A 25,364-nucleotide genomic window follows, 5' to 3' on the forward strand; every position below is an offset into this window, starting at 1 on the left:
AACCAAATAAACATTTATGTTAATTTTCAAGAGACACTGTAGTGTCTCAGCACTAAGACGAGTGCAGCGACATAGCATGAGACTGGCCATGTACTTTACATGAGTTGGCAAATTTAGAGATTACTTTGAATGTGTTTACTTAACACACACACATTTTTATAACATTTATGTTCATTATCTCATCCTTGTTTAACATTTGATGGCAACAAGAATGAAATGATACTAGCTATGAATGTTAAGTGGAATAGAATGCTATACTCTTTGTGTATCTTCCTTACAAGGACACAAAGTATTAAAAATATTGCTTTTTTCTCTGTGTTGTCTTATGAACTATGTGTGAAATATGGTTTTGATTCAATAGAATACAGGTCAAGAATGATTCACCTATAATCTTTCAAAGAGTATATTCCAAGGATATTAACAACTATTTCCAATAATCTTTTGGAATTGATGTCAATTTATTGAACCATTCAATTATATATTTTTTATTACACTTACATATTTAAAATATTAAAATAAACACAGTACTCACACATACACATATTTTTTAATATAAATTATTTTGATTTCTTGAAATTAGTGCTTTTTAGTCAACATAAATGAAATAAGTTTCATAAATACAGTATTAATAATTATGTTACAGATTTTGATGTCAGCTTTGGATTAAACGTCAGGATTAAAATATTATTGCAATCATAGTTTAAATATTATAATATAGTCTAAGAAATAAGTAATTTTATTTATATATTAAGATTAACTGAAGTATTGGTAGCCATAATAAAGCTTATGACATCAAAAGTATAAATTTATATAGAAATGTAATGTTTTTTGTGCAATATAAAACTTTCATTACATTGCAGTTTGTATACAATCTGATGATAATAACACAGATAATACAGATAAATTGAATTCAATGATGGAATGTGATCAAGAATCAAATAATGATACAACTGATTTTACTGCTGATATTGACTTAGATCAGTTTGATGGACAGAAAGATGTAACAGATGAAGATGTGATGCATCATTTGGATGTGATAGAAAATATTGAATTAGATCCAGAAACCTTTTGCGTGGATCAATGTATGAAGGAAAATAATCAATCAGAATTTTCAGAAAAAGAAGGAGAAGAACAGGCGGAAGAAAAAGATGAAGTAACAGTCATTGAAGAAGAATTTATAGAGGTTAAGTGGTATGAAAAGAAGGTATATTAATAAATCTCATTTTTTGTAATTAATATACATGTATTAACATATTTGCAAAACAAGTGCACATTATATATAAAATTTTTTTTCTAGCTTGCAGAGAAAAACACTCTTTTGAAAGAAAGACTGTCAAAATTAGCTCGAGTGTTAACAGTTTCCTATCCTTCTTATGAAAAATGGTTAGAAAGAATACAGAAGATAGAAGGATCGCCTATATGTAAGGTAGATCCAATTCGCCGTTGTTCATTAAAAAAACCGAATACTAATCGATGGAAATTTCAATGTAAGTACAAAAATATCTTAAAGTTTTTTTTATATTAACTCTTTTGTTTCGTAAGTGTATATAGCTTTAAGGAAAGCACACATTACCAAAAAAACTGGTAAGTTTGTTCGCTTTTGATATTTATTAATCAATTGCTTATATACATATGTACTTTTCGTATTCTTTTTAATTTAAAAATTCATTGTTTGTGTGCTTAATATTATTAAGATTTAAATCTATTAAAGAACTATAAATAGAATAATTTTTCTGCACAAAATTATCTGTAGATATATAATTTATTTTGAGTTGAGATGTAAATAACCTTATTTTATTTCTCTATATTTTAATAATATAATGTATTTATTTTTTGTATAAAGTAATGAGATAATGTACAAATAGAAATAATCAGGATTTAAATTTATCTGTAATATGATATGTGTGTAGGTAAAAAAAAATCCATACAGGAGTCTATAAAACCAGATCCAGATTCTTCTGCCAATACTTTAAAATCAGTTTGGAATCTTGAACCAATTGGAATAGGGTCTGCTACTGCCCCTCATATAACTGAATTTCCATCTTTTGTTTTAAAGGCAGTAAAGGTAAAATTTATTACAAAAAGTTTTATTCGTTTTTTATTTTTATATTACTTTTATATATGAAATAAAAAGACGGATAAAAACTTTTTGATTAATTTATATTTTTATATGCGAACACAATTTACATTTGTTTATAAAACATATGTAAGATTTAGCTCTTGAAACATATACGCATGAACTTGTGAACATCTTTCATCTTATAAAAATTGAATGAAATCTAATAATTATAAACAATAACGCTAGATATACATATATGCACTAGGGTGGCCGTTAGGACCAACATTTTTCGCTACGCCCCCCAAATCTACTCCAAATAATTCAAAAATAATCCCTGAATTTTTTTAGATTTTTATCTTCACTCCTTCCCGTGCCGGCAGAGCCTTGAAAATTAACATTGGTTTTACATAAGAAAAACATTTTTTTCAGTTTTTCTACTGGCATTTTTACTGTAATCAATCTAAAAATCTACCCAGTGAGATATCTCTTCTTGAATGTTTTCCGAATCCAATGAGCCCAGGTAGAACGAAAAAAATCGATTTCCGGCCGATTTATTCCACTTAGAACATTGACCACTTTTTGCCAAAAAAACGGAAAAAGTCTAAAATGTTCCAATTAAATTAAAATAACGTTATTGGAATGCATTTTAAAATTACCATACAATTTCGAATTCCATACAGTTTTTCGCTTAAAATGAGCTCCGATTGAGTTGAAAACGGTAATTCAGAGCTGAGTTAACGAATTTATTACGCAAACACTTTTTAACAAAAATCAAGTAAAGGAAATAAAAATCGTTCTTATTTTCTTGTGGTTCGATTTCCAACGATAAAAATCTACGTGGATAGTGGTACATCATGAAATTCCCGTGGAGTTTAGATTTTTATCGTTGAAAACCGAAACACAAGATAGTCAGAATGAATGGATAAAAAATGGCAAAAAATGGTCAATGTTCTAAGTGGAATAAATCGGCCGGAAATCGATTTTTTTCGTTCTACCTGGGCTCATTGGATTCGGAAAACATTCAAGAAGAGATATCTCACTGGGTAGATTTTTAGATTGATTACAGTAAAAATGCCAGTAGAAAAACTGAAAAAAATGTTTTTCTTATGTAAAACCAATGTTAATTTTCAAGGCTCTGCCGGCACGGGAAGGAGTGAAGATAAAAATCTAAAAAAATTCAGGGATTATTTTTGAATTATTTGGAGTAGATTTGGGGGGCGTAGCGAAAAATGTTGGTCCTAACGGCCACCCTAATATGCACAACAAAATATGCAAAGTAATTCTTCTATCTTTTAAATCTATTTAATATACTGTAAAAAAAAGATTGTAAAACAAGGATATTTACTTATTTTAAAAGTACTTTATCTAATTAATAGTCATATACAATGAAACTTATGCATCATAACAAAATACATTTCGAAGGTAATACATTGACTTTGTGTTGTATGTATACTATAAAAGCATACAATGTCTTAAATATATGAATAAGAAAGGGGAAACCTTTGGAATCTACTTATATGTATATGGAGTGATTGCAATCGATAAGAACATGATAAGAATAAATAAGAAAAAATATATAGATATATGACTAATTGTACATATATGTATATACATATGTGTATAAAATATAAGAACAGTGAAAGAAAAAGAGCATCTATAAATTTAATTTGCACAATGCTATATATAGATGTATAATAAATGCACTTAAAATTTCCATCATGGATTTCATTTTCAAGATATACTATATTTTTTAATAAACAAAATAATGTAATAATATAAATAAATATTATATACCGTTTGATACTTATATTACACTATTATAGTGAAATGGAAAGATGGATAAGAACTTATTTTGCAAGAAAAGAGAAAGATGAATAACAATAATCAAAAATTGAAAAGAAAATTGAAGAGAAAATTGAAAAATGTGATTATTGATACATGTACATATGGTGTACATATATTAATACATACATTGATATATATACATATAACATGTATATTATCTATGTATATATATTTCATAATTATTGATACTCTAATGCAAATAATGTCTGTGATAGTTGAAGATGTAAATACAAACATCCAAAAAGAATACATATTTGATATAACATGATTTAAATATGATAATACTACAATATGAAGTTTATGTAATAAATAATAAATATAAAATATAATATAAATTTTATTATGTATAAAGCAACAGAATTATCTAACCCATTCAAATACTTGCGTATGTGTGTATGTATGTGTACATACGCACATGTATACACACACAAAATATCTACTATGTAGATAATATTTCGTTTAAAAGCTAAATTCATTCATATATAATTCATTATTTATATATAATATATATATATATATATGAAAGTTTATTTATTAAATACACTTTTGTAAGATTTGTAATAAATTAATAATAACTCGTGCGTGCGTGTGTGCATGCGTCTATACAGTGGCAGAGTGGGTGATCAAATTATTAAAGTCATGATTCGAAAAATGTATTTTTTGAGTTTGTGTAAGAAATTAAGAATACAATCAGTATATGAAGATATGCACATGATAATTTTTTGTGGACAGTTGTATACTAAAATACACTTAAAAAATTAGCTATGTAATTATGAATCATAAAGTAAAAAAAATTACAATACAATTAATATTTAATACCTTCTTTTGCTGCAATTATCGTATTAATTCGTTTGAGCATACTTTCTTTATATTTTAAGCCGTTTATTTCGATTGTTTCAGTCCTATGCCGCGCATTAATCAAATAAATACTTGATTAATTGACGTTTGTTGGTGATGCATTTTTCGAAAATTTTCCTTTTTATCAATTCCCAAAATTTCTCGACGGAATTAAAATTCGGAGAATTTCCAGGTCAATTTCGAGAATTGATTTTTTTTATTGAGACACTTGATTGTTTTTGTTTTATAGCAAGTGCAGGGTTATGCATAAACCCCCCTATTCAGGAGGTCGATCGTGTATCTTAAAATGAAATCAAAATTACAAAAATGAGTAAATACAATATAATAAGTTGAAAAAACCGGACAAAGACAAACATAAATAGAATGTTACATAATATGAATTAAAATTTAATATTTAATGTACATTAAAAATGAGCGAAATTATTTTTAACTATACATAGTTTTCATCAATCGTATGAATTTTACAGTTTAGTTTAAATAATTCAAAAAATAATTGATCCAAGAGTGAAGTCACGATATTTATAATTACATCCAGCATCCAATCAATTCTTAGCATTTTTCCAGTCATAGCAACCAAAACTTGAGTGCTCTCTTAATATCATCTAATCAATTAAATTTTCAATTTTTAATTCATTAATGTTAAATAAGAAATATGCTGTGTTTTATAAATTCTATCTTAAATATTGTCAATTATTCTTGAGATAAAGTGACAAGCAAATTGTGAAAATAGATCATAAAGTAAGATATTAGAAAGATTTTTCACTTTTGATTTTAACAATGGTTAAGAATAAAATAAAAATTATGAATCTTCTAGTGAATTGCTTACTTTTATTTTTACATCATTTAATTTTTATTTCGTCTTAAGATATACAATCTCTGGAAATATTCCTGTAAAATCGTTTATTTATGTAACTGTTATTTTTTTCATTTACTGTATGTTACACACGCACACGCGCGTATAACATGTTATACATATACAAATACATGTGTGTGCGCACGCGCAGTATAAATCTTAAATGCAAAAAAAAAAACATAATTTAATATTGGATAACTTATACTAGATATAAGTTATATAAGATTTGTAATACCGATGATTATTGATACACAGATATTTGAGGATTTTCTTCAAACAACTATATCTGAAGACACAGTTGAAGACACTTCTAATGAAAATCCATCAGATGATATATCTATGGATATTGACACGAAGAAAGATGTAGATCAAGATAAAAAACAACATTGGTTGTGTTTGTTAGTACGTTGCAATAGCAAAGATGAACTTATGCTTTTTGCAACCGGGAAAAATATTAGTCGTAGCGTTATGGATCGTTTGAAACAGACATACGAGTTCGGTCCGGGGAGAAATTGTAATGTCAAATCTCTCTATTGCAAATCGATGAACAAGTAAGATTCTAACAAGATAAATTACGCTCCAAATAGCAGAAAATTGCATATCATATTGCATTCATTTCAGACGCGATGATAAAATTGTTACAACATTCTTAGTGGGAGCAGAAGCTCTAGATGAAACCGTGGGTAATTTGAAAGTGCAGCTTGCGCCAAAGACGAACTTTTGGTGTAATGCTGGTGGTGCATGGAATGTAGCTAAAACAGTTGCGGACATGCTTGAACCCACAAAAAAAATTACAGTACTTGAAATTGGTTGTGGAATAGGTGTAATTGGACTTACAATAGCATCTGTAAGTACTTGCATAACTTACATAAGATACGTATGTAAGTAGATGCATTATTAAACAACCTAAATAAGGCATATTGACTTTTAACATTATGCGTTATGTATGTACATATAAACGCAGTGTTAAGCAAATTAATAAAAAGAGTAATGTATTATCATTGCATTATAACAGAAATGTCGAGAAGTGATAGGAGTTGATTCACCTTCGGAAATAGAGGAGGCTGAAATGACATGCGAATTGAACAACATATACAATGTATCATTCATAATGGGATCTCCATCCGAAGTTGTAATTAAATTGAATTCTGCGCGTGATTTATATAATAAAAATCGTGTGACTTATTGTATAGTCAATGCGGGCACCAATATAGGTAGAGGTACGCAAAATTATTTTTTCTTAATTATTGTTTTATTGAAGATTAATTGATAACATTTAGCATTCCGATCACAACATATCTCTTGCGATAATAAAATCCTAAAGTTATGGTATCTTTTAGCTATCGAAGTAATGACATGTTTAAGGAAGATCAGTTCTCTTCGACGTATTGTAATGGTCACTACGTTGACAAAACAATCAGTTCGAGCAATATTAGAACTTGCACGGCCTATAGAAACTGGGCTTGGTCATCCATTTATGCCAATTCGAGCATGTGTCGTCGATACATTGCCTACTGGACCTCATTTTGAGGTAGTTATTCTAATGGAACGTAGACTCATGCATAGACTTACGCAGCCGTGGTTTATTAAAATGTTGGAGGAAGAAAGCAAAACGTTGGCTAATACTAAAGTTTTAGAGAAAATAATCAATAATGACAAACCTGAAAATGTTGAAAATACATGGATAAGAAAGAATCCATTAGCCAAACCTGAACTTGTGGAAAAAACTAAAGCGTTATTTACGAAAAAAATAACCAAAGCAGTGAAAAGCAATCCATCTTCACCAGTAAAAGGTAAACTAAAATTAAAACGAGACCATTCGCCCGACATAATAGAAATAAAAAAAATGTCTAAAAAAAAAATTGAAAAGGTTGGACCTAAACCTAAACTAGGGCAACATGGTAAGTTTGGTGATACACAACTAATAGACATTATATGATATTACACACACACACATACACACACGCACATCTAATCAATTTTTTATTAATCAGATGTTACAGCTAAGAAAAAGAACTGGTTTCATGAAAACTCAACTCTTCGCATCAATCCATTATTTGAGAAAAAGACAAGAGAGGTCAAAGAACAAATTGATTTAAGAGAAAAATTATTGAGTAACCGAATTGACACAGATCTAATACAAAAGGTAAATGAAAGTCGAGAAATACTTGAAGCAGCTAAAGAAAAATTAAGCGGTCCATCTCCTACGGTTGACGCAACGACCGCTAAGGAATTAAAAAATGTTTTAAGTTTAGTTCTCGACCAAACTAATAAAATTCAGACTCATTTGCCACGTTCAGTGTGGGATCGCATTGCGCCACCTGAACTTGAGTCAAAAAAAGAACTTGACGATGATCCTCTTTTGAAAGGTCGATTTGTGCAAGAAACTCGTGCTCAGGATATCGTTATTACGACGGCAAATAAAGAATACTTAGAAACAGAGGACAATAAGCCGAAATTCAAAAAATATCATAATCTTGCACCATTAGAGCCAAATATGGTAATGCCAATGTCAAAAAAATTTAATAAATCTGACAACAGACCGGAATTTCCTCAAAAATCATTTGACAACAGAAATAGACAACAAAATCAAGATAATTCATGGAATAAGAATAAAGGTTTTGATAGAAATCGTTGGAGCGATATGGGATCTTCGAGAAAACCTGTTTCTCCAATGAAAAGGCAGAATTTATCATTTACACAACGAGCACCTCCATCAGATGGATTTTCATCAAAGCGTCCGTTACTATCACCACCGAGACGCTTATCTTCACCGTCTAAGAGACATTTTTCCCCAGATAGATCGTATCAAGCACGTAATTCTCCATCACATCGAGAATATTCTCAGAGACGACCAATGTCGCCAATGAGAGTAATGGTATCTGATGATAGAGAGAGACATGAAATGTCGCCACCTAGACGTCCGTTCTCACCGATTAATCAACAAATGTCTTCGCCAAGACGATCTTTGCAAATGTCAGGTCGACCAATGTCACCTATAAGACGGCATATATCACCGCCAAGACCACAGTTGTCTCCACCTAGACGACAAATGTCTTCTATGGAATTTGACTTATCCGCGAGACAGTTGTCTCCAGAAAGAAGACATATGTCGCCTATTGTCCGGATGATGTCTCCACCAAGACCAAGAGACTTGATTCCACCGCGGCATCAGTCGCCTCCCATGAGACACTTTTCGCCACATCGAGGATCACATATACGTAATGTTACGCCTCCAAGGCGACAGCAATCTCCTCCGAGGCGACAACAATCTCCTCCGAGGCGACAACAATCTCCTCCAAGACGTCAGAACTCGCCACCAAATAGATTTGCAGATGAATGGGACATACCAAGTCGAGGTGCTATTGAACAAAGCAGTACTTGGCAACGGTCTGTTAATGAAAGACCGGAAAACGTTTGGCGCAATGAGAGACAACCGACAATGAGTGGAAATTGGCAGGCTATGCCTGATAATGATAAATATCGCAAATCAACTAATCAAGACAAGTCTTGGGATAACAGAGAATCTTCATCTCATGGAAATTCATGGAATGTGAAACAATCACTTGCAAGTATGAAAGAACCTTGGCAGACTTCAGACAATAGATGGCCCGGTTCGTCCAGATCGGGAAATAGTAGCGAAAATTGGAATCGGGGCAATGAAAGTTTGGGTGGCCGTAATAAAGAGCCTTGGATGAATACAAACAAGCCGCGATGGGAACAGCCGCAATCTAATGATTGGAATCAAGGAGACAAAGACGATTGGAATGACCTACCAGAAGACGCACGGGACCCTTGGGGGGACGACAGCAATGTTGGATTGAACAGGAACATCGATAATCAGGTTCCTTCGTCGAGCAATTGGTCCAGAGAAGTTGATAAGGATCCTTGGGGAAAATCCAAAGATAATTGGCAAAGCAAGTCGCAGATGTTTCCAGCGAAATCGCTTTGCCAAAACAGTAATAATTCGAACATAAACGACTCGCGTTGGTTACCTTTAAACGATATGAATAAGAAGGTATCATCATCACACACATCTACCAACTGGCAAGGAGGTACTAACGTTGGATCCAATATTGGTACCAACGTTGGATGGCAATCAAATTATGGTTTACAAGCACCGCAACGATCCTTTGTGGCCAACTTGTTTAAGGATCGACGTTAGTTATAAGATTGTTAGACAAAATATTTTAATGTTACACTTGATAATAGTTTAGTATCACACTTTTGATCATTTCGGTTTGTGAAACAAAAGCACATAGATCTTTCATTGAATGGATATTAAAAACACACTGAATAAATATGCGATGTCAAATAAAGTTAAGAACTTCATAAACGACTGCAGTATATGTTAAAATATTTGTCTCTGTTATATGATTTAAATTGTGATTATTGTGTAAACAATATAGTGTTTGGAGATATTTTCATTCTTTAAGTGATTTGTAATGAAACAGTTTATTAATATACAATATGTATTTTAATGAAGTAAAGCAAATAATACTTATTTCTTTTATGTTTAAATGTTGTTGCATTATTTTGTGCAATGAGAGAAATAAAAATAGCTTATATATTTACTGAGAAGCATTGTACATACATAATTTTACACGAATTGCAAATGAGATATATATATAATATGAATTGCAGTTGATTTATATGTATGTAATAATAGAGCTAACTGTATCTCTCATTGAAGTGTTTCTTAAAATACATCACAAGCTTGATATTTTGCATATTTCATATCTAAAAATCTTAAAATTATATGTTTCTTATCATTAGGACTGGATATGTATTTGAAATACTTTAATTTAAAAGTTTTTGCAATAAAAGTATTTTATATTTTGTATTTCAGCGGAGCACATAAAAATATCAAGTATATTTATATTTAAAATTGAATTTCATGTGCTCTGCTGAAATACAAAATACAAGATACAATTATCCTACAAACACCGTTTTACAAATAAAAGTATTTCAAATACATGCTCGCATTCCTGCTTATTATTGTATTTGAAAATTACATGAATAACAATGTATATTCTTTTAAATCAAAATTGTAAGAATTAAAAACAAATTAAATAAAATTCTATAACAGATATTGTTTATTACAAACTAAACATAAGATAAAAATATATAAAACTGCACTTTATATAAAATTAAATATTTTACAATCTTTAAAGACAAGAAATTTAAATTACAGCAGATAGTTTTTGCGGATCTAAACATGCATATATGTTAAGTAATTTTCTCTTCCTAATTTATATATAAATATATTTAGTTTTTTTATGCACAGACATTCATATGCATTTGTAACTTTAGGCATAATTAATTGTGCTATTTTGACTATAAAAAAACCAGATGTCAATGTTTAATTATTCAAACTATTAAAATTTTTTTTGTAATTCCAGTATTTAATTTATGTTTAACAAAATTTAACATTGCAATATTTGGGTATTAAACTTAGTTTGAAATGGTGGATATTAACTTCATCAATTTAATACTGCAAATAAACTTTGAACAATTGCAGTGTTTTGTTCTACGAATAGAATTTCGTATTATTGCTGTTAACGCAAATACAAACACTGCACCTATATGGAAATCACAATCGACTACACAACTGTTATACGATTCTAATTGCAATTATATTCAGTATATCGTATATACTGTTTCTATTATTTAATAGAAATAGTTGTGTGATATGCATTAAATGCTGAGTCGTAAGCGAACATGATTGGATTGATTTATTGGTTATGATCCAGCATTCCAGCAAACTTGAAACTGATCTCAGTTCAGTTCTAAGTGACAGTTCAACTAGATGTATATATGAACGGATGTATTTACATACGGAAATAATAAATTCATAAAATTTCTAGAGATTATCTCGCTTGGAATTTTGTTCACCGATATAACGACAAGAAATGTTTTCATCAAAGGTATCTCGATATAAACATAAAGTCAATGCAAATTGCGATTGAGGTTAAATATAACCTTATTATATTCTGTTAGCTACCACTTCTTCTCAGAAATATTACTTTTGCTGCCGTACAACATGAATCAGGATGTTCTGGTGTCCTCATGCGTAAACATCTACGAAACGATGTACCCTCCATGAAACTTTTTATGTCAACACAGCAACAAAATGAGCAGCGACAAGATACAATAAAAGAACAGGTCTCGCTCTCGATAAACACGGTAAATTCTGCTATTCCTATATTTTTATTAATTTATTTGAATATAGTGTATAAATAGGATATTTATTTCTTAGGATACGCCAGATAAGTTGTATAAAAAAGTTGAAATTGAAGTCAGGGGGAATGATCCAGCGGTATTAAAGAGCTATGGACAATTTGCAACGATGGCCGCAGATCATTTGAAGATCCACATAGGTAGAAAGTATGTTTTAGTTTTTTGTTTATTAATGTTCTAGTTAGGCCCGATTGTGTGTGTGTGTGTGTGCGTGTGCGCATAATGTTACTTTGACTTTAAGTAAGGCTTAAATATCTTCATATTTCCTTTGCTTTCAGTTTTAAAAAAACAAAGTAAAAATTTTTAGTCTTGTTTAAAGTCAAAAGTAACATTGGTACACAATCAGGCTTTATTTAGTTATTTAACGTTTAGCTGATGATTGGATCTTATTGAAATTCTATATTGAAGTACCATATGGAGTGTATTTATATAAGTCTTTCATGTAGAGGAAACAAAAAATATCTGATTGAATAATATTCAAAAATGTATATTTTTACAGTACAGCACCATATAAAGCGATTCATGAACGATGGACAGTGTTAAAATCTGCTCATGTTCATAAAAAACATCGGGTTCAATATGAAATTAGAACTTATTATCGCTATCTAGACTTTTTAAAATTGACTGGATCCACAGCAGATACTTTTCTAGAATATCTTCAAAGAAATTTGCCAGAAGGAGTGGCGATGAAAGTGACCAAGGTCAGAGTTTTATTCGATTTATCCAACTAAACTTCTCTTATACTATTTATCTTTTTTTTATTTCTTTTCTATGTTGGAAACGAAAAAACGAGAAAACAATGCAAGAAGTTTAACTGAAAAGAATAGACTTGTAATATAAAATAGATTCACAAAATCGTTTGGATCTGATTTATCTAGGAATTTTTGTTTACAGGTTGAGATGGAGAAGTTGCCCGAGAGTATAACTGCAATGGGTAATACATAACATAATAATGTGTAATTATAAATAATTGTTTATATGATCCAGGTTGTAGATAGCTTACTGATATAAACTACAAAAAAATACATTTGAATTTTATTTATTTAACTCAATACTTATTTAAAAGGCCGCAGTTATCACAAAATTAATATTTATTAATATTTTTTTTTTATAGAAAGACAAAATTGGTAAATTATTCCAAAAAAATTATATGCTATTATTTAATATTATTATAAGTAATTTTATATTACGCAGTTATGCTAATTTGCTATAAAATTAAAATTTACGGCAATATAAATTGAATGTCATTGGAAAAATATTAAGTGAAAGATTTAATAATTATTACATGTGGCGACGAATCGATATTTCTGCCAGATATATTGCGCGAAAGTTCTGGTAACGGATTCTTTTTCTTGAAGACTGATGGTCTGTCTTGTGGTATGTCGATATTTACAGTTTTAAGGGGTGTATCTGCTAAATTTTTGCCTGCGATTCGACGAGCGTGTCCACTACCACGTCTTCTCATATGAGTCATACGTCGAAAAACACCGTTCGAAAATTGCTTGGAAGTTTCAGATTGAATAGCATCAATTAGAGAACCTTTTTGTCCCATTTGCGATTGTGCCAAGTTTCCTTCGGCTCTGCGTAAACTGGCTCCAACATCCTCATTCCTGTGCTTTCTAATTAATTCCGCGGTAGCTGTACATCTGTGCAATATATATTCATTACCTGAAATAAAATTTTCATAATGTATACAATATTTAATTATCTAATTCTTATATAATTTTATATATAGCTGGTTTCAACAACGATGTTGACAATACGCATTCTTAATCAAGTTTTTCAATTATTCAACTGCATGCATTGTGAGATGAAAAAATTGATATGCTGTAAATAATGACGACTGTTAACATTTAAGCATGCATTAATTAAATGACATCTTTGCTAAATATATACATAGGTATGTATTCTTGTCTAAGCTTATGTTCGGATAATAAATCGATGTCACATATGCACACTGACTAACAAATGTATTAAAACAATGTAAAAAGAATTTATATATGTATATATAAAATATTTTGATCACTCTTTTATGAAATATCCTTTAGATGTTTTTTTTTAGATGTTGAGTTATGGATGTAAAATCATTCTGATACGCTATAGTAAAAAAATATCTATTAATTTAGAATGTATTTAAACTTTATATAGCTCAAGATATAATTGGTATTATCAAGATAATTCTTACCAGAGTGTTATTGAAGATAAATTTTTACTCGTGCATTTTTTGAGTTTAATAAAATTGTTTAACATTAAAGTTCATTTGTTAAAATAGTATTAATTTAGTTATTCTAACTCCTTGCAGCTTATAAGGAGATATAAAAAAAAGTAAAACAATCTTTCTTAATCATGTTAATCAATTTTTACTCAGAATAATGTTAATGTTAGAAAAGTAAGAATAAAGAGAGAAAAATTCCAGAGTTAAGATTACATACAGTCTGTAACGATAAAAATTATATTATAAAATCACTTACTTGATCGTCTTGAACGAGGATAATAATCCGTCAGAGAATCAGCAGCCCAAACGAAGACGATTAAAATAATAGTCACTTTTTTCAAAGTCATTATCTGTCACGAGGTCTCTACAAGTGACTACTGACTTACTGACTTAAGTTAAAATAAAGTACTAAGTTCACACATTTAACAAAATTTATTACGAGTTAGAACAGTTTGAATTGTCTGCCAACTGTGGGAGAGGAAATCGTGGTAGCTACCGCGGGAGCTATCGATCGACTGTTCACGAGGAAAAAGTTTCGCCGCGTAGAAGAGGCGCAAAAACAAAACCGGACAAGACGTCAAGCCGAACTGAGGTCGTTCGACTTTTGTCGATATTTTATGCCACAGTAAGGTAGCACACGTGCGTAGCGTAGACGTTAAAATTAATCGGATCCGGCTGGAGCATCAGTCGTGATACCACGAAGCAGACGGAAGAAATCGCATGATGACCCTTTTTTCTTGTTTCCAACATTAACCGAGGTAAACCGGTTTGAATGATGGACCAGGTCGAAAGTCGACATTGTGCTTTAATTATGTTCCTTTTTTTTATCTGATTTCTTTGTGCATTGTTTAAAAAAGTACTTCTGTCAATTTCAGATAGATCTTTACTATATATGATCTTGGAAACAAATTTTTTTCAAACTTTCGAAACTTCACGACGTAAAGAAAGTGAAATTGACGAGTAAAGTCGAGGCTGATCACAGGAATGACCTTGACAATCATCACTTGCCATAATATATAAAGTCTGATACTTATCATATTTTTAGCTGCGAGCTACGTTACTGTATTTCATATAATGATGTAATATTTCTTTGGAATATGAATGAATATTTGATTATTCTCTACTTGATTATATAATTTTATATATATTTGATTATGACATAGAAAATAATAGAATAGAGAAATAATTACATTAGAAAAAAGGAAAGCAACACATAGAATAAAATTTAGTTAAAACGAATACGAAATTAATGGTACCATTTGTTCTATAGAAAATGTTATATGCCCTTGGTAAACTAGACATTTTCATGTTCATGTCGTGATCGGCAAGAATATTATCAGAGAATAACCGTCCGAGAGGCTAATGGAGGCATCATTAAAGGTAAAAACCAGCTCCGGACGACCCTGAATTTCTTTCCAATTTTACGGGAACATCGTTCACCCTTTTATAGAAACAGAAGCGGTCCAATTACAGGACTCTAATTGCGTTACGCAGGTAAAAAGGACTTTATAGGTCTTGGTGGAGAATCCAAGTGCAATAACATTGCAGGCAACGTTGTAATCTTCTGCCATTATTGAATCAGAAGGTAACCGATTTGCCTATTTTTGCTGATAGCTTATTTCTTCATGTTCGCAATACTGAATACCTACGCGGTAAGATATAATTGTTGCGCCGTAAAAGATCCGGTTTACTACTACAAATAATATAAATGATGAAAAAAAAAATGGTGAATATAATAAAAAATAAAGTTATGCATGTATCAACGAACCCACAACTGATTCAAAGAGCCCACACTTTGACGTAATCTATTACAAAAGCAGTCTTATCGCCACTGTCTCGTCTCCAGCTTGGTAGCCATTGGTTTCGAGAGTTCCAGAAGTTCAACATTGCCTACAATCAAGACGATATTTTATATATATTTAAAAAACGGATATCTACTTATTTTTTAGAGAAGAATATTTTAAAAATGAAAATTGAAGCATCAACATATTAAATTAGCCATAAATTAATGAAATAATATCAAAAGAAATATTATAAAAATAAAGTTAAATAATATTAAAATGTGGACCTTAGCGTCTATATTTCTCCACGGTTTTTGCATTCCAGAACTGTGTGTACCATCCGGAAACACGCGTACTCCACCCACGCCGACACCAAGAGTAATAAAAAACTATTATAAAAAATATAAATATTTAATTTTAAGAAACTTATATGTATATATATATATATATGTGTGTGTGTATACACATGGTGTTTTAAAACTTATAAGTTTATAATGCTGGTACTTATTACAAAGAATGATATAAGAAAAGCATTTTATAGTAATAACAAGAATTTTAGTGCACTGAAATGGCTGAAATGATACCTCTTGATCGAAGGGGGCAGCTTTTCTGTTTGCGTGAAGACCACTTATCCATCCTTCTTCGTTGGGGCTTATTCGGCCAATTTCTTCACCGTCAACCAAAAACGTGAAACCATCACTGGTCCAGATCGTCGTGTACACATGGAAATCCTTCGTCCACCGTGGCCCGAATTCGTTTACTTTTGTGACGACTATTTCTTCGATCTCATTAGAAGATGGACTTACTCTCACGCCAAAATCCAATCGTCTAGTGTCATAGATCTGCGAAATGTCCGTGGCATTCACCAAATTCTCATTGCCACGTGTCAAACCCAGAAGAACACGGCCGCTGGCGTAGTTCATACCGTAAGTAGAATAACGTGGCTCGAGCCACATTTCTGATAACATTATTATAGGATATATATTTTAAATATATATTTTCCTGAAAATTTTGTGGTAATTTTGTATCTTTCTTAGAAAAAAATAATATTGTAAATTGTGATAAATCCACTAAACGTTTAAATTTTTTTCTCTCAAAGAAATAAATTAAGTCTAATTGTAAGTAATATTGTTAGAAAAATTTAAAAAAATAATCGAAACTTTCTATAGTAAAGCAAAAAATTGACGAGAGTAAAAAAAATTTTTTAACTATATAATACTATAATAAATTAATTATTATATAAATTAATAAGACGTGAAATATATTCTTATTTATTCACAATTAAATGTAAAAAAAAAAAAAATATATATATATATGTATGCTGCAATACGTCAATGATATGATTCAAAATGAGACCGATAAAAATAAATCAAATTAATTAGAATACAAATTGGAAAGAATAAAGGATAATAGGAGTCGGGCGCAGAAGACGTCGCGCGATTAAAAACACCATTAATAAATGACAAAAATCAAATTAATTAGATTAATATGTAGAAACTAAGTTTCGTTATTAACTTATTATATTTAGTAATTTGCAATTAATAAGACATATTTTATGTTAATTGCGAATAAAAAATTATATATTGTCTTATATTTTGTATTTTATAATTTCTATGATACTGTACAAATTCAACATAACGTGTTTTACATTGCGTAATATGATTTATTTTAATAATTATGTCTCGCTCGCAATAAAAAGATTGTAAAATTACCTGGATACAGCCAATCGCCTTCAGGAAACTTTGCACGTATTTCGATCTTTCCGTATCGTAAAATGAAATGTTCCTTTGTGGTAAAACGTGCGGATATAACGGGTGGCAGAATGCTGTAGGATAGCGCTTTTCGCGTACATTCGAAGGCAATCATGCTCGTACATCTACGAAAAGATAGAGTATTGGCTGCGTTCCGTTTTAGACATATGCGCGCATTTTATATAGTGAGCGTCACGTATACTATATGGGAATGCGCGCATATGCGTGAAATGGAACGCAGCCTATAAGATAAAAAGAAATGTAGTAGAAATTTAATTTACTTGTATTTACCCGTTAAGTTGCAATCTTCCATATGCGGTCGCGTTCTCGCCGTAATAGTCTTCCAGTATAATTGGCCTTATGAATAATTGACCATTATGAACTTTCACAAGCTGCTCGTGATTTTTATTGTGATATACGCAGAATTCGTAGTCCTAATTTCAACATAATCAACTTTATTGAGTGAAAAATATATTTCTATATATCTACATTGTATGGATTGATATATACGTTTGTACATTTTATACATTGGGAGTACAAATTAGTTCGGTCCGTTTTCCAAAAGATGGTCGCCTTCAAAAACGAGTCATATTTTCGAGATGGAATTCGAAAATTGCCTGAGAGATGGGGAAAAAGTAGTAGTCAGCGACAATACTTTAATTAATCTGTTCATTTATTTTGTTTTGAAATAAATGTATTTTTGAACACAAAAAAACGGACCGAACTAATTTGTACACCTAATATACAGGGTGTTCCAAAAAACTTGAAGGTCCTTTCTCCGGCAGATTCTATGGAACATTCTAAGACAAAAACCATCTATACAGAAATGTCCAGGCTACAATAGTTTTCAAATTATAAACGATTAAAGTTGACCAATTGTAGAGTCTGAAGATCACGCGCTCAGGGGCGAATATCGCGTGGGGCCCTTGTACATTGACTCGCTTGTTAAATGTTTATATAATTGAGACAATTGTTGCAAAATGTGTAACCGTCGAAATTCGGTGTTTTATTGTAAAGCATTAATAGTTTTATCAGATAATAACGCTTCATAATAGGAAACCGAATTTTAGCAGTTAGGCACTTTCGCGGTAAGCGCTTTAATTTTACATACAATGGTAAAGAGATTTCACTTTTAAGATTCGTATGTAATTGTATAATTGAAATTATATACATAGAATTCAGTCTTTTATTACAGAATTTCAATCATTACATCGAACTGTCAAAGTTGTTAAATAAGTTATGTCAAATAATAAATTAATTTATCATATTTCTTTAATAAACTGGAAGAAATTAAATAACTAAAAAACTATAATGGTAATAAGCACGAAGACTGACGCACTTCACTGATGATTCTTGAATTCAAGATGCTGCGAAAGTGCCTAACTGCTAAAATTCGGTTTCCTATTATGAAGCGTTATTATCTGATAAAACTATTAATGTTTTACAATAAAAAACCGAATTTCTACGGTTACACATTTTGCAACAATTGTCTCAATTATATCAACATTTAACAAGCGAGTCAATGTACAAGGGCCCCACGCGATGTTCGCCCCTGAGCGCGCGATTTTCAGACTCTACAATTGGCCAACTTTAATCGTTTATAATTTGAAAACTATTGTAGCCTGGACATTTTTGTATAGATGGTTTTTGTCTTAGAATGTTCCATAGAATCTGCCGGAGAAAGGACCTTCGAGCTTTCTGGGACACCCTATATATATTTTTTTACAGATATATATACATATATTATTAAATTATTAATAATTTTATAATAAATAATAGACTCACTACCCACCGGATCTAATGGCATCTTTATCTCACGTTTCCATAATGATGTGTTGAAAGAATTGAAATAGTCTTCAAGTAATAATCGGCCCTCAGTGGGAATTTCGTATTTTGAGGAGCTCTGTGTAGTTTCTTGACTGTTAACTACTTCATTTTCTGTCGTTGTTATTAATTCGAAATTTGAAATATTATACATACGTAATAATTGCATTATTTTTATATCAGTGAAATTATATGTATTTATAATCTTACGGGAATACGTCCATCTTTGGTCATTCCTTCTGTGATTAATCCCATTCGCTTGCACATAGATCCAGTAATAAAGTACATCTCCATTTTGTATCGTTACGTCCGAATTCTCATAAATCCAACGGCCATCTGTTGCTGAATAGATATCACCGGCAAGTTGACCGTATTCATTAGTGCGAATTGCTTTGTTGATGTTGGCGTGGAATCCAAATATTCTTAAATCCGGTGCATCTATTAATCGCATCGTCGTTAAATATAAAACTAATTTTTCTTTTTTCTTATTCAAATATTATTATTTAATACATAATTTACTAACATCTAATGTTTTTATTTTTTTAGGTGATCCTAATTTTTTAGATAATAAAATATACATATAATTTTTATTATAATTAGTTATATGATATTATATTTATCGATAATTATGTTGTTTTCTTAGAAATATATGTAATTATGTTAAAACTTGAAATATAAGATAAGATATATGCTGAAAGAGTTAAACTTCTTGTGAGTTAAATTTTCTTAGGTTACATAATCATCATTAATCTTTTAACATAATAATCAAAACAAACGTATTTAACATTAATGAAACAGTTTTGCAAAAAGAATCATTATTATCGGAATATTTTTGAATATTGTGTTTATTATTATTAATATGATGATTATTATTGTAATGAATTATTTATTCATTATATTTCGCTTTTTACTTTTAGCAGTGCTAATAAAATTGTTTCATTTTGAAGAACTTTGAAGTTTTTCTCATCTTGCATATTTTTGTTGTACGATCTATAGTTGTAAGAAATATGATAACTGTAAAAAAACAAACTATGGAACTGATATCAGATAGCTATATTTGATTCAAACAATTTCAATGAACTCCGTATAAAATTTGAATAGAACAAATTCAATACGTATAATAATAATTATGTAAATATATAAAATAGCTAACAATGTCAATAATTTAAATTAATATATATGAATTTTTATTATTATTACATTATGTAAATTTAATACATTACATCTCATATGTGTAAAATACAACATTTAATATCAACATTCCATACGTTATCATAAAATATATTACGTAATAATGTTTATTTCTTGAGTGGAATTTAATCAGACATTTCTTAATGTTGTTTGAAAGGTCATCTTTTTATATGATTTTTTTGAAGAATTTTTTTGGAAACACTCTTCTTTCTATTATAAGAGGAAAAAGTTAATTATAAATAAACCTACCAGGTATAGAGACTCGAAGACCTTGCGGCTTTAACACCTCGAAAGTCGGATCTGGCAGTACATAGGGAAACACTGGTTTCACAATAATAAGTATGCATGCTAGTGCAAAAATCAGTCGAATCGCACGATCGACTCCGCGGGAGAGCATGTTTGCGATTACCAATTCTCAATGTTGCAGACGCGATATATTTATCAAGTCGGTACTAAAAAAAAGTTAACATATATACGCTTCACGATTTCAATGGTCGACTCTGCTATTTCTTTCACATCTTCACTTTCTTTGCCCCTTCCTTTACGTTTTTCCTTATTCGTCATGCAGATTACGTCTTTATTGTTTTGGGATTCCCTCGTTGAACAGCTATTATCGTTGTCGAATCATCTAAAATACCCGTGAAAGCAAATAACCTCGGGTCATTGTCCAGATTTTATTCGGAGGCTGATTAATATGTTATTCACAATTGACGAGAGAATGATAATCCAACACACTAACAGTAACACATAATAACACCAATGTTATAATTTCACACGCAACGGTATCAATACATATAGTAGCACATGTGTACGAGGGTAACTTGAAAAGTTTCTTAAGTCAGAAAGAAAACATTTTTTCGGAAAAGTTTCATTTTATTTTTCAATATATAATCTCATTTTAAGGGGTTATCCGGGTCTTGGCACTTCAAAAAATTCATTTTTTCCAAACTTTTTTATACAATAGTACAAAGTGTCAGGAATGTTGTCCGAAAATTACAAGTCGATCGGAGCAAAACTGTAGGAATGAGAGAAATTTAAAGCGCAGCGTGTCGAATGCGTCATAACCGGCAATTCGACCTCGGCCGCCGAAGAAGCGAGAGAAGAGAAGCGAGAATGAAGCTTCGGCAAGACCAAAAAGATGCATTGGACCTTGCAGTTGCAGCGGAACCTTCCCTTTATGGGCCTGGAATCGATGATTCCATGTAAGTAAAAAAACAAAAATTGTTTTCTCTATTTTATTCCGCTTTGAAACGCGTTTTTCTCAAAAAACCACTTTTTTGAAATCGGTAGTTACTTTTTCTCAAAAACTATTGCACCGATCGACTTCTGCTTTTGCACACTGCTTTTAGACATGTTTTTGTTGTCGTTGAACGAAGGATTTTTTTTATCTTCAATTACAACTCATTTTATAAGCCAAAATATGGCCAAAATTTATGGAAAAAATGACATTTTTTATAAAAAACGCTACAAAAAATTCAATTTTTAATTAAAAAAAGAATCCTTCGTTCAAAGACAAGCCATACGCATACACTAACAGAAAAACTTTGGGTTTTTGATTTCAGATGAAAATTGACGGAGATAATGTAACTACCGCAAGGACACTTTTTTTGGCGTGGTCAACATTAAGCATTTCTCAACGGCTCATTTTTCAATATTTTTCGTTCAAAATTTTACACAGTGTAGTTCAAACATTATATTTTAATATCCAATAAACGAAAATTGTAAAATTGTCGTAGGATCTTTTAAAAAAATTCACGAAAATAGGCCTTTTTTTTGCCTTCTAGACCCGGATAACCCCTTAATTCAATACAATTTTTACAAATATAATGATAATAATATAAATTATATATAACACAGAGGGCTCGGCACGCTTCGCAATTTTCGGCCGATTTTCGAATCGGCTCCGCCTTCCGTTGTTCTCACCTCACTACCCGCGCGCAATTCAAATGCCGCACGACGGTCGAAGATGAGGGAAACAGCAGAAGGCGCGCCGATTCGAAAATCGGCCGAAATTTACAAAGGGTGTTGAGCTCTGATATATAACAATTGTATAGGTGATTTATAAAAAGTTAAAATTTTTTTTATAAGTGTTACGTCCCGATTGGTTCGCGATGCCTTATGCTGCGGAAGAGACGCGTCGCGGGGAGAAAGGGGGAACGCGAGCGCGGAGCGGGGCGCGCGGGGTGAAGCCTCGGCTTCTCAGCTGATTCTGTATTTGTGTATTTAAGGCAGGCTGCTGTCACCAGTGCCGAAAGGCACGATATTATGTCTTTAATTTTAAAGTTAGTCTTTATAGCCTGGGCTATTGATAATGGAATTCTGAGCAAAATTCGTCATGCAGAAGCCCATTGTATCCTCTTTTTAGAAATTAAATTGAGAGATTTGAGGAAGCGTCAGTGTCTTGTACCATATTGAGATGGCCTTCGTAGTTCATCATATAGCTTCACTCATCCACGTCTTTCTTTGGGGAGGATAGGAGGGGATAATTAAAAGAAAAAGAAATAATCAAACCTAAAACTAATTGATTTTTAATATGTGTATATATTTATATATATGTGTTGTATATTTAATTGTAAGAATAATAGAGGTGAGAAAGAATAGAAAATATAACAATAATAAATTTAAGATTATTATATTACAGAACAAGAATCAAGTAGAATGCCTTAGCTATTAATATTAATAGGTTTTAATTATCGCCCGTCTTCTTAATGCTTGTAATTAGCATGGGCCGAGTTGGCTTCCTAGTTGGCGCCACGCATACGGGTGGAGGGGTGCAAGGACGTGGCCCTGGTCGCGGAACTGATTTTGCCGGGTTCTTCGTGGTTTGATCTTTTGGAACTTGGTTTCCCGTGGCCGGTGTTTTAGCGACGTCTGGCGGTTCTGGGGCCCAGTAAATAGACGGGTCGAAAGTTCCGCCCTTAGTGTATTCGCGGATGACCTCCCGGATTCGTACTTTTACGCCACCCCTCTTGCTCCTTATTCGCCTCTTCCTGAGTTTTTTTGGCATCTATTGATTTTAATAAAGGTTCTGAAGGCACGGCTGCTTGAAACTGATTTCTGCATTTTTTGAATTTACTCTAATCTAATTGTAGTTAGTTATCGTTCGGGAATTGTAGACTCGTTAAACCGGACGTGGAAAAAATTACTATAACCGGAATGTGAAATAGATACCTTCAGAGGTTAATGCAGAATATTCTAAGCACGGGTATCAATATTCCGAGAGTGCGAGTAAATATTCCGGTGACATGATGTGATTCTCGATACGCGAACAATATTTTGTTTCTCCGGCTAGAGAGAACCGTCCTGAGTTTGTAATTTCTAGCGGCCAAGATTGTAACGTTTTTAATGATTATTGATCTACTTGTTAATTTAATTTTTGGGATTCCAGATACAAAAGAGAACACTCAGCGGATATTATTGTTTACTAAAGAAAATTCGTGGTTAAGAGAAGAACTGAAGAGTTCTTGGTTCCGGATGTAAGTTACAAGGCTATACGAATGTAGTTTAGAGATAACTTCTCTCAATAATGTAGTGAGAATTTCTCAAATAACTGAGGATGATTTGAATGTGCAACTTCGTGAAATTTTTAGGACTTGTTAATAGTTTTTTTTTTCTGAATTTAAGTGAAGAATATAACGAGGTATAATGATTCTTTAATTGGTAAGAGATATGCTAAGTATAACATGAGAGAAATTATTCTAAGTGTTTTCCCTGATTTATATCTATTATGGATAGGCAATGAGTGTTAATACAGTAACTTTCGAACGCCAAAAAGGCGCGGACGAAAGTTGGCTAAGTATCGGAGGGAAGTAAGATTGATTCCCGGACGCCAAAGGGCGCGGACAAGAATCGGCTTGTGATATGGTACAAGTAGAGAGGAAGCCGCAGAAACGCCTGTCGGCGCGAGGTATAATTACCTTGTCTTTGGCTCAATTTTAAAGAGGGAATAGGTACGCTCCGCTGGAATCGGCGCGTTTATATACAGACTGCTTGGTAGCGTCTCGCGGTAAGGGGATGTTCTTTCCTTGCCTGTCTTGTGTCCGTGTAAGGATCTTCTAGAATTTTCTCCAATTTCTAATTTGTTAATTTTTCCCTTAATTGTACGGAATTTTGAGGCGCGGGTGCGAGAGATCGGTAGTATATCCGGTAGAGTTTATATAGCCGCGCCGGCTCCGCGTGAGTTGCATTACGGCGCGAATAGCTTGTACACAAAGATGCGGCGAGTTTTTCTTCCCGTGTTTTCGGTGGCCCGCTTCTTCGCGAGATTACCGAGAATCGTTCGTTTGCGAAAGAAGCTATGTTTATTTAGGCCTTTTATTCGGAGTTGACGGAGCTATTACTTGTCGGATGAATATGCAAGTGTTCCCATGCTCGCTGGTGTACCACCGGTGTGTTTGAAACTGCATGGAAGTGCATTACCGAGATGCAACGCGGTTTTTCCTAGGTTCTGCCTGAGGTTATCGATATTTTTCAGGTTTTACTGACTTAATCTTATTGTTTCATGAGTATCTTTTTATTGGTAGTGGTGTTTTTATGTCTAATTGTATCCTTGTTGCATTTTTACCCTTAAGTAGTTGGCGCAGGCGCAGTTACGCTCGATTTGGTTTCGGCCGTTTAGATGCGCGTTACAAGCCTCTGTGTGTTTGTATTACTCACACTAGTTAATTTCGTGTTCGCGATGTAGTGACGGACGCGGTGCCGTATGGTAGGCGCATCGGACGTTACAATAAGAGTTTAAATATTATTT

The 25,364-nt window shown here is 31.8% G+C and overlaps 3 protein-coding genes across 4 annotated transcripts; 2 read left to right on the forward strand and 1 right to left on the reverse strand.

Moving 5' to 3' along the window:
* The first annotated feature begins 228 nt into the window (after positions 1-228).
* Positions 229-9,916, forward strand: LOC108775266 (uncharacterized). Its single transcript, XM_018541575.1, has 9 exons — positions 229-289; positions 861-1,204; positions 1,298-1,487; positions 1,911-2,065; positions 5,871-6,166; positions 6,237-6,462; positions 6,631-6,835; positions 6,956-7,516; positions 7,610-9,916. Exons 1-9 carry the CDS (start codon positions 229-231, stop codon positions 9,778-9,780), a joined length of 4,209 nt encoding a protein of 1,402 aa, XP_018397077.1. The 3' UTR covers positions 9,781-9,916.
* Positions 9,917-11,125: 1,209 nt separating this feature from the next.
* mRpS10 (mitochondrial ribosomal protein S10) lies at positions 11,126-12,882 on the forward strand. Of its 2 annotated transcripts, none has more exons than XM_018541580.1 (5): positions 11,126-11,542; positions 11,616-11,801; positions 11,875-12,002; positions 12,355-12,556; positions 12,750-12,882. In XM_018541580.1, the coding sequence occupies exons 1-5, from the start codon at positions 11,528-11,530 to the stop codon at positions 12,798-12,800; spliced, it is 582 nt and encodes a 193-aa protein (XP_018397082.1). In that variant the 5' UTR covers positions 11,126-11,527; the 3' UTR covers positions 12,801-12,882. The 2 variants fall into 2 exon arrangements, with proteins under 2 accessions (XP_018397082.1, XP_018397083.1); XM_018541581.1 differs by having other exon boundaries at positions 11,127-11,542; positions 11,633-11,801.
* Positions 12,883-13,108: 226 nt separating this feature from the next.
* On the reverse strand, positions 13,109-21,014 carry LOC108775267 (beta-1,3-glucan-binding protein). The gene is made up of 9 exons (XM_018541577.1): positions 20,867-21,014; positions 19,637-19,864; positions 19,395-19,528; positions 17,894-18,036; positions 17,564-17,727; positions 16,436-16,809; positions 16,139-16,240; positions 14,327-14,420; positions 13,109-13,523 (listed from the first exon to the last, which is right to left on the reverse strand). The coding sequence occupies exons 1-9, from the start codon at positions 21,012-21,014 to the stop codon at positions 13,114-13,116; spliced, it is 1,797 nt and encodes a 598-aa protein (XP_018397079.1). The 3' UTR covers positions 13,109-13,113.
* Positions 21,015-25,364: the final 4,350 nt, after the last annotated feature.

The sequence above is a fragment of the Cyphomyrmex costatus genome, unplaced genomic scaffold (assembly GCF_001594065.2).
Source record: "Cyphomyrmex costatus isolate MS0001 unplaced genomic scaffold, Ccosl1.0 scaffold291, whole genome shotgun sequence".
NCBI lineage: Eukaryota > Metazoa > Arthropoda > Insecta > Hymenoptera > Formicidae > Cyphomyrmex > Cyphomyrmex costatus.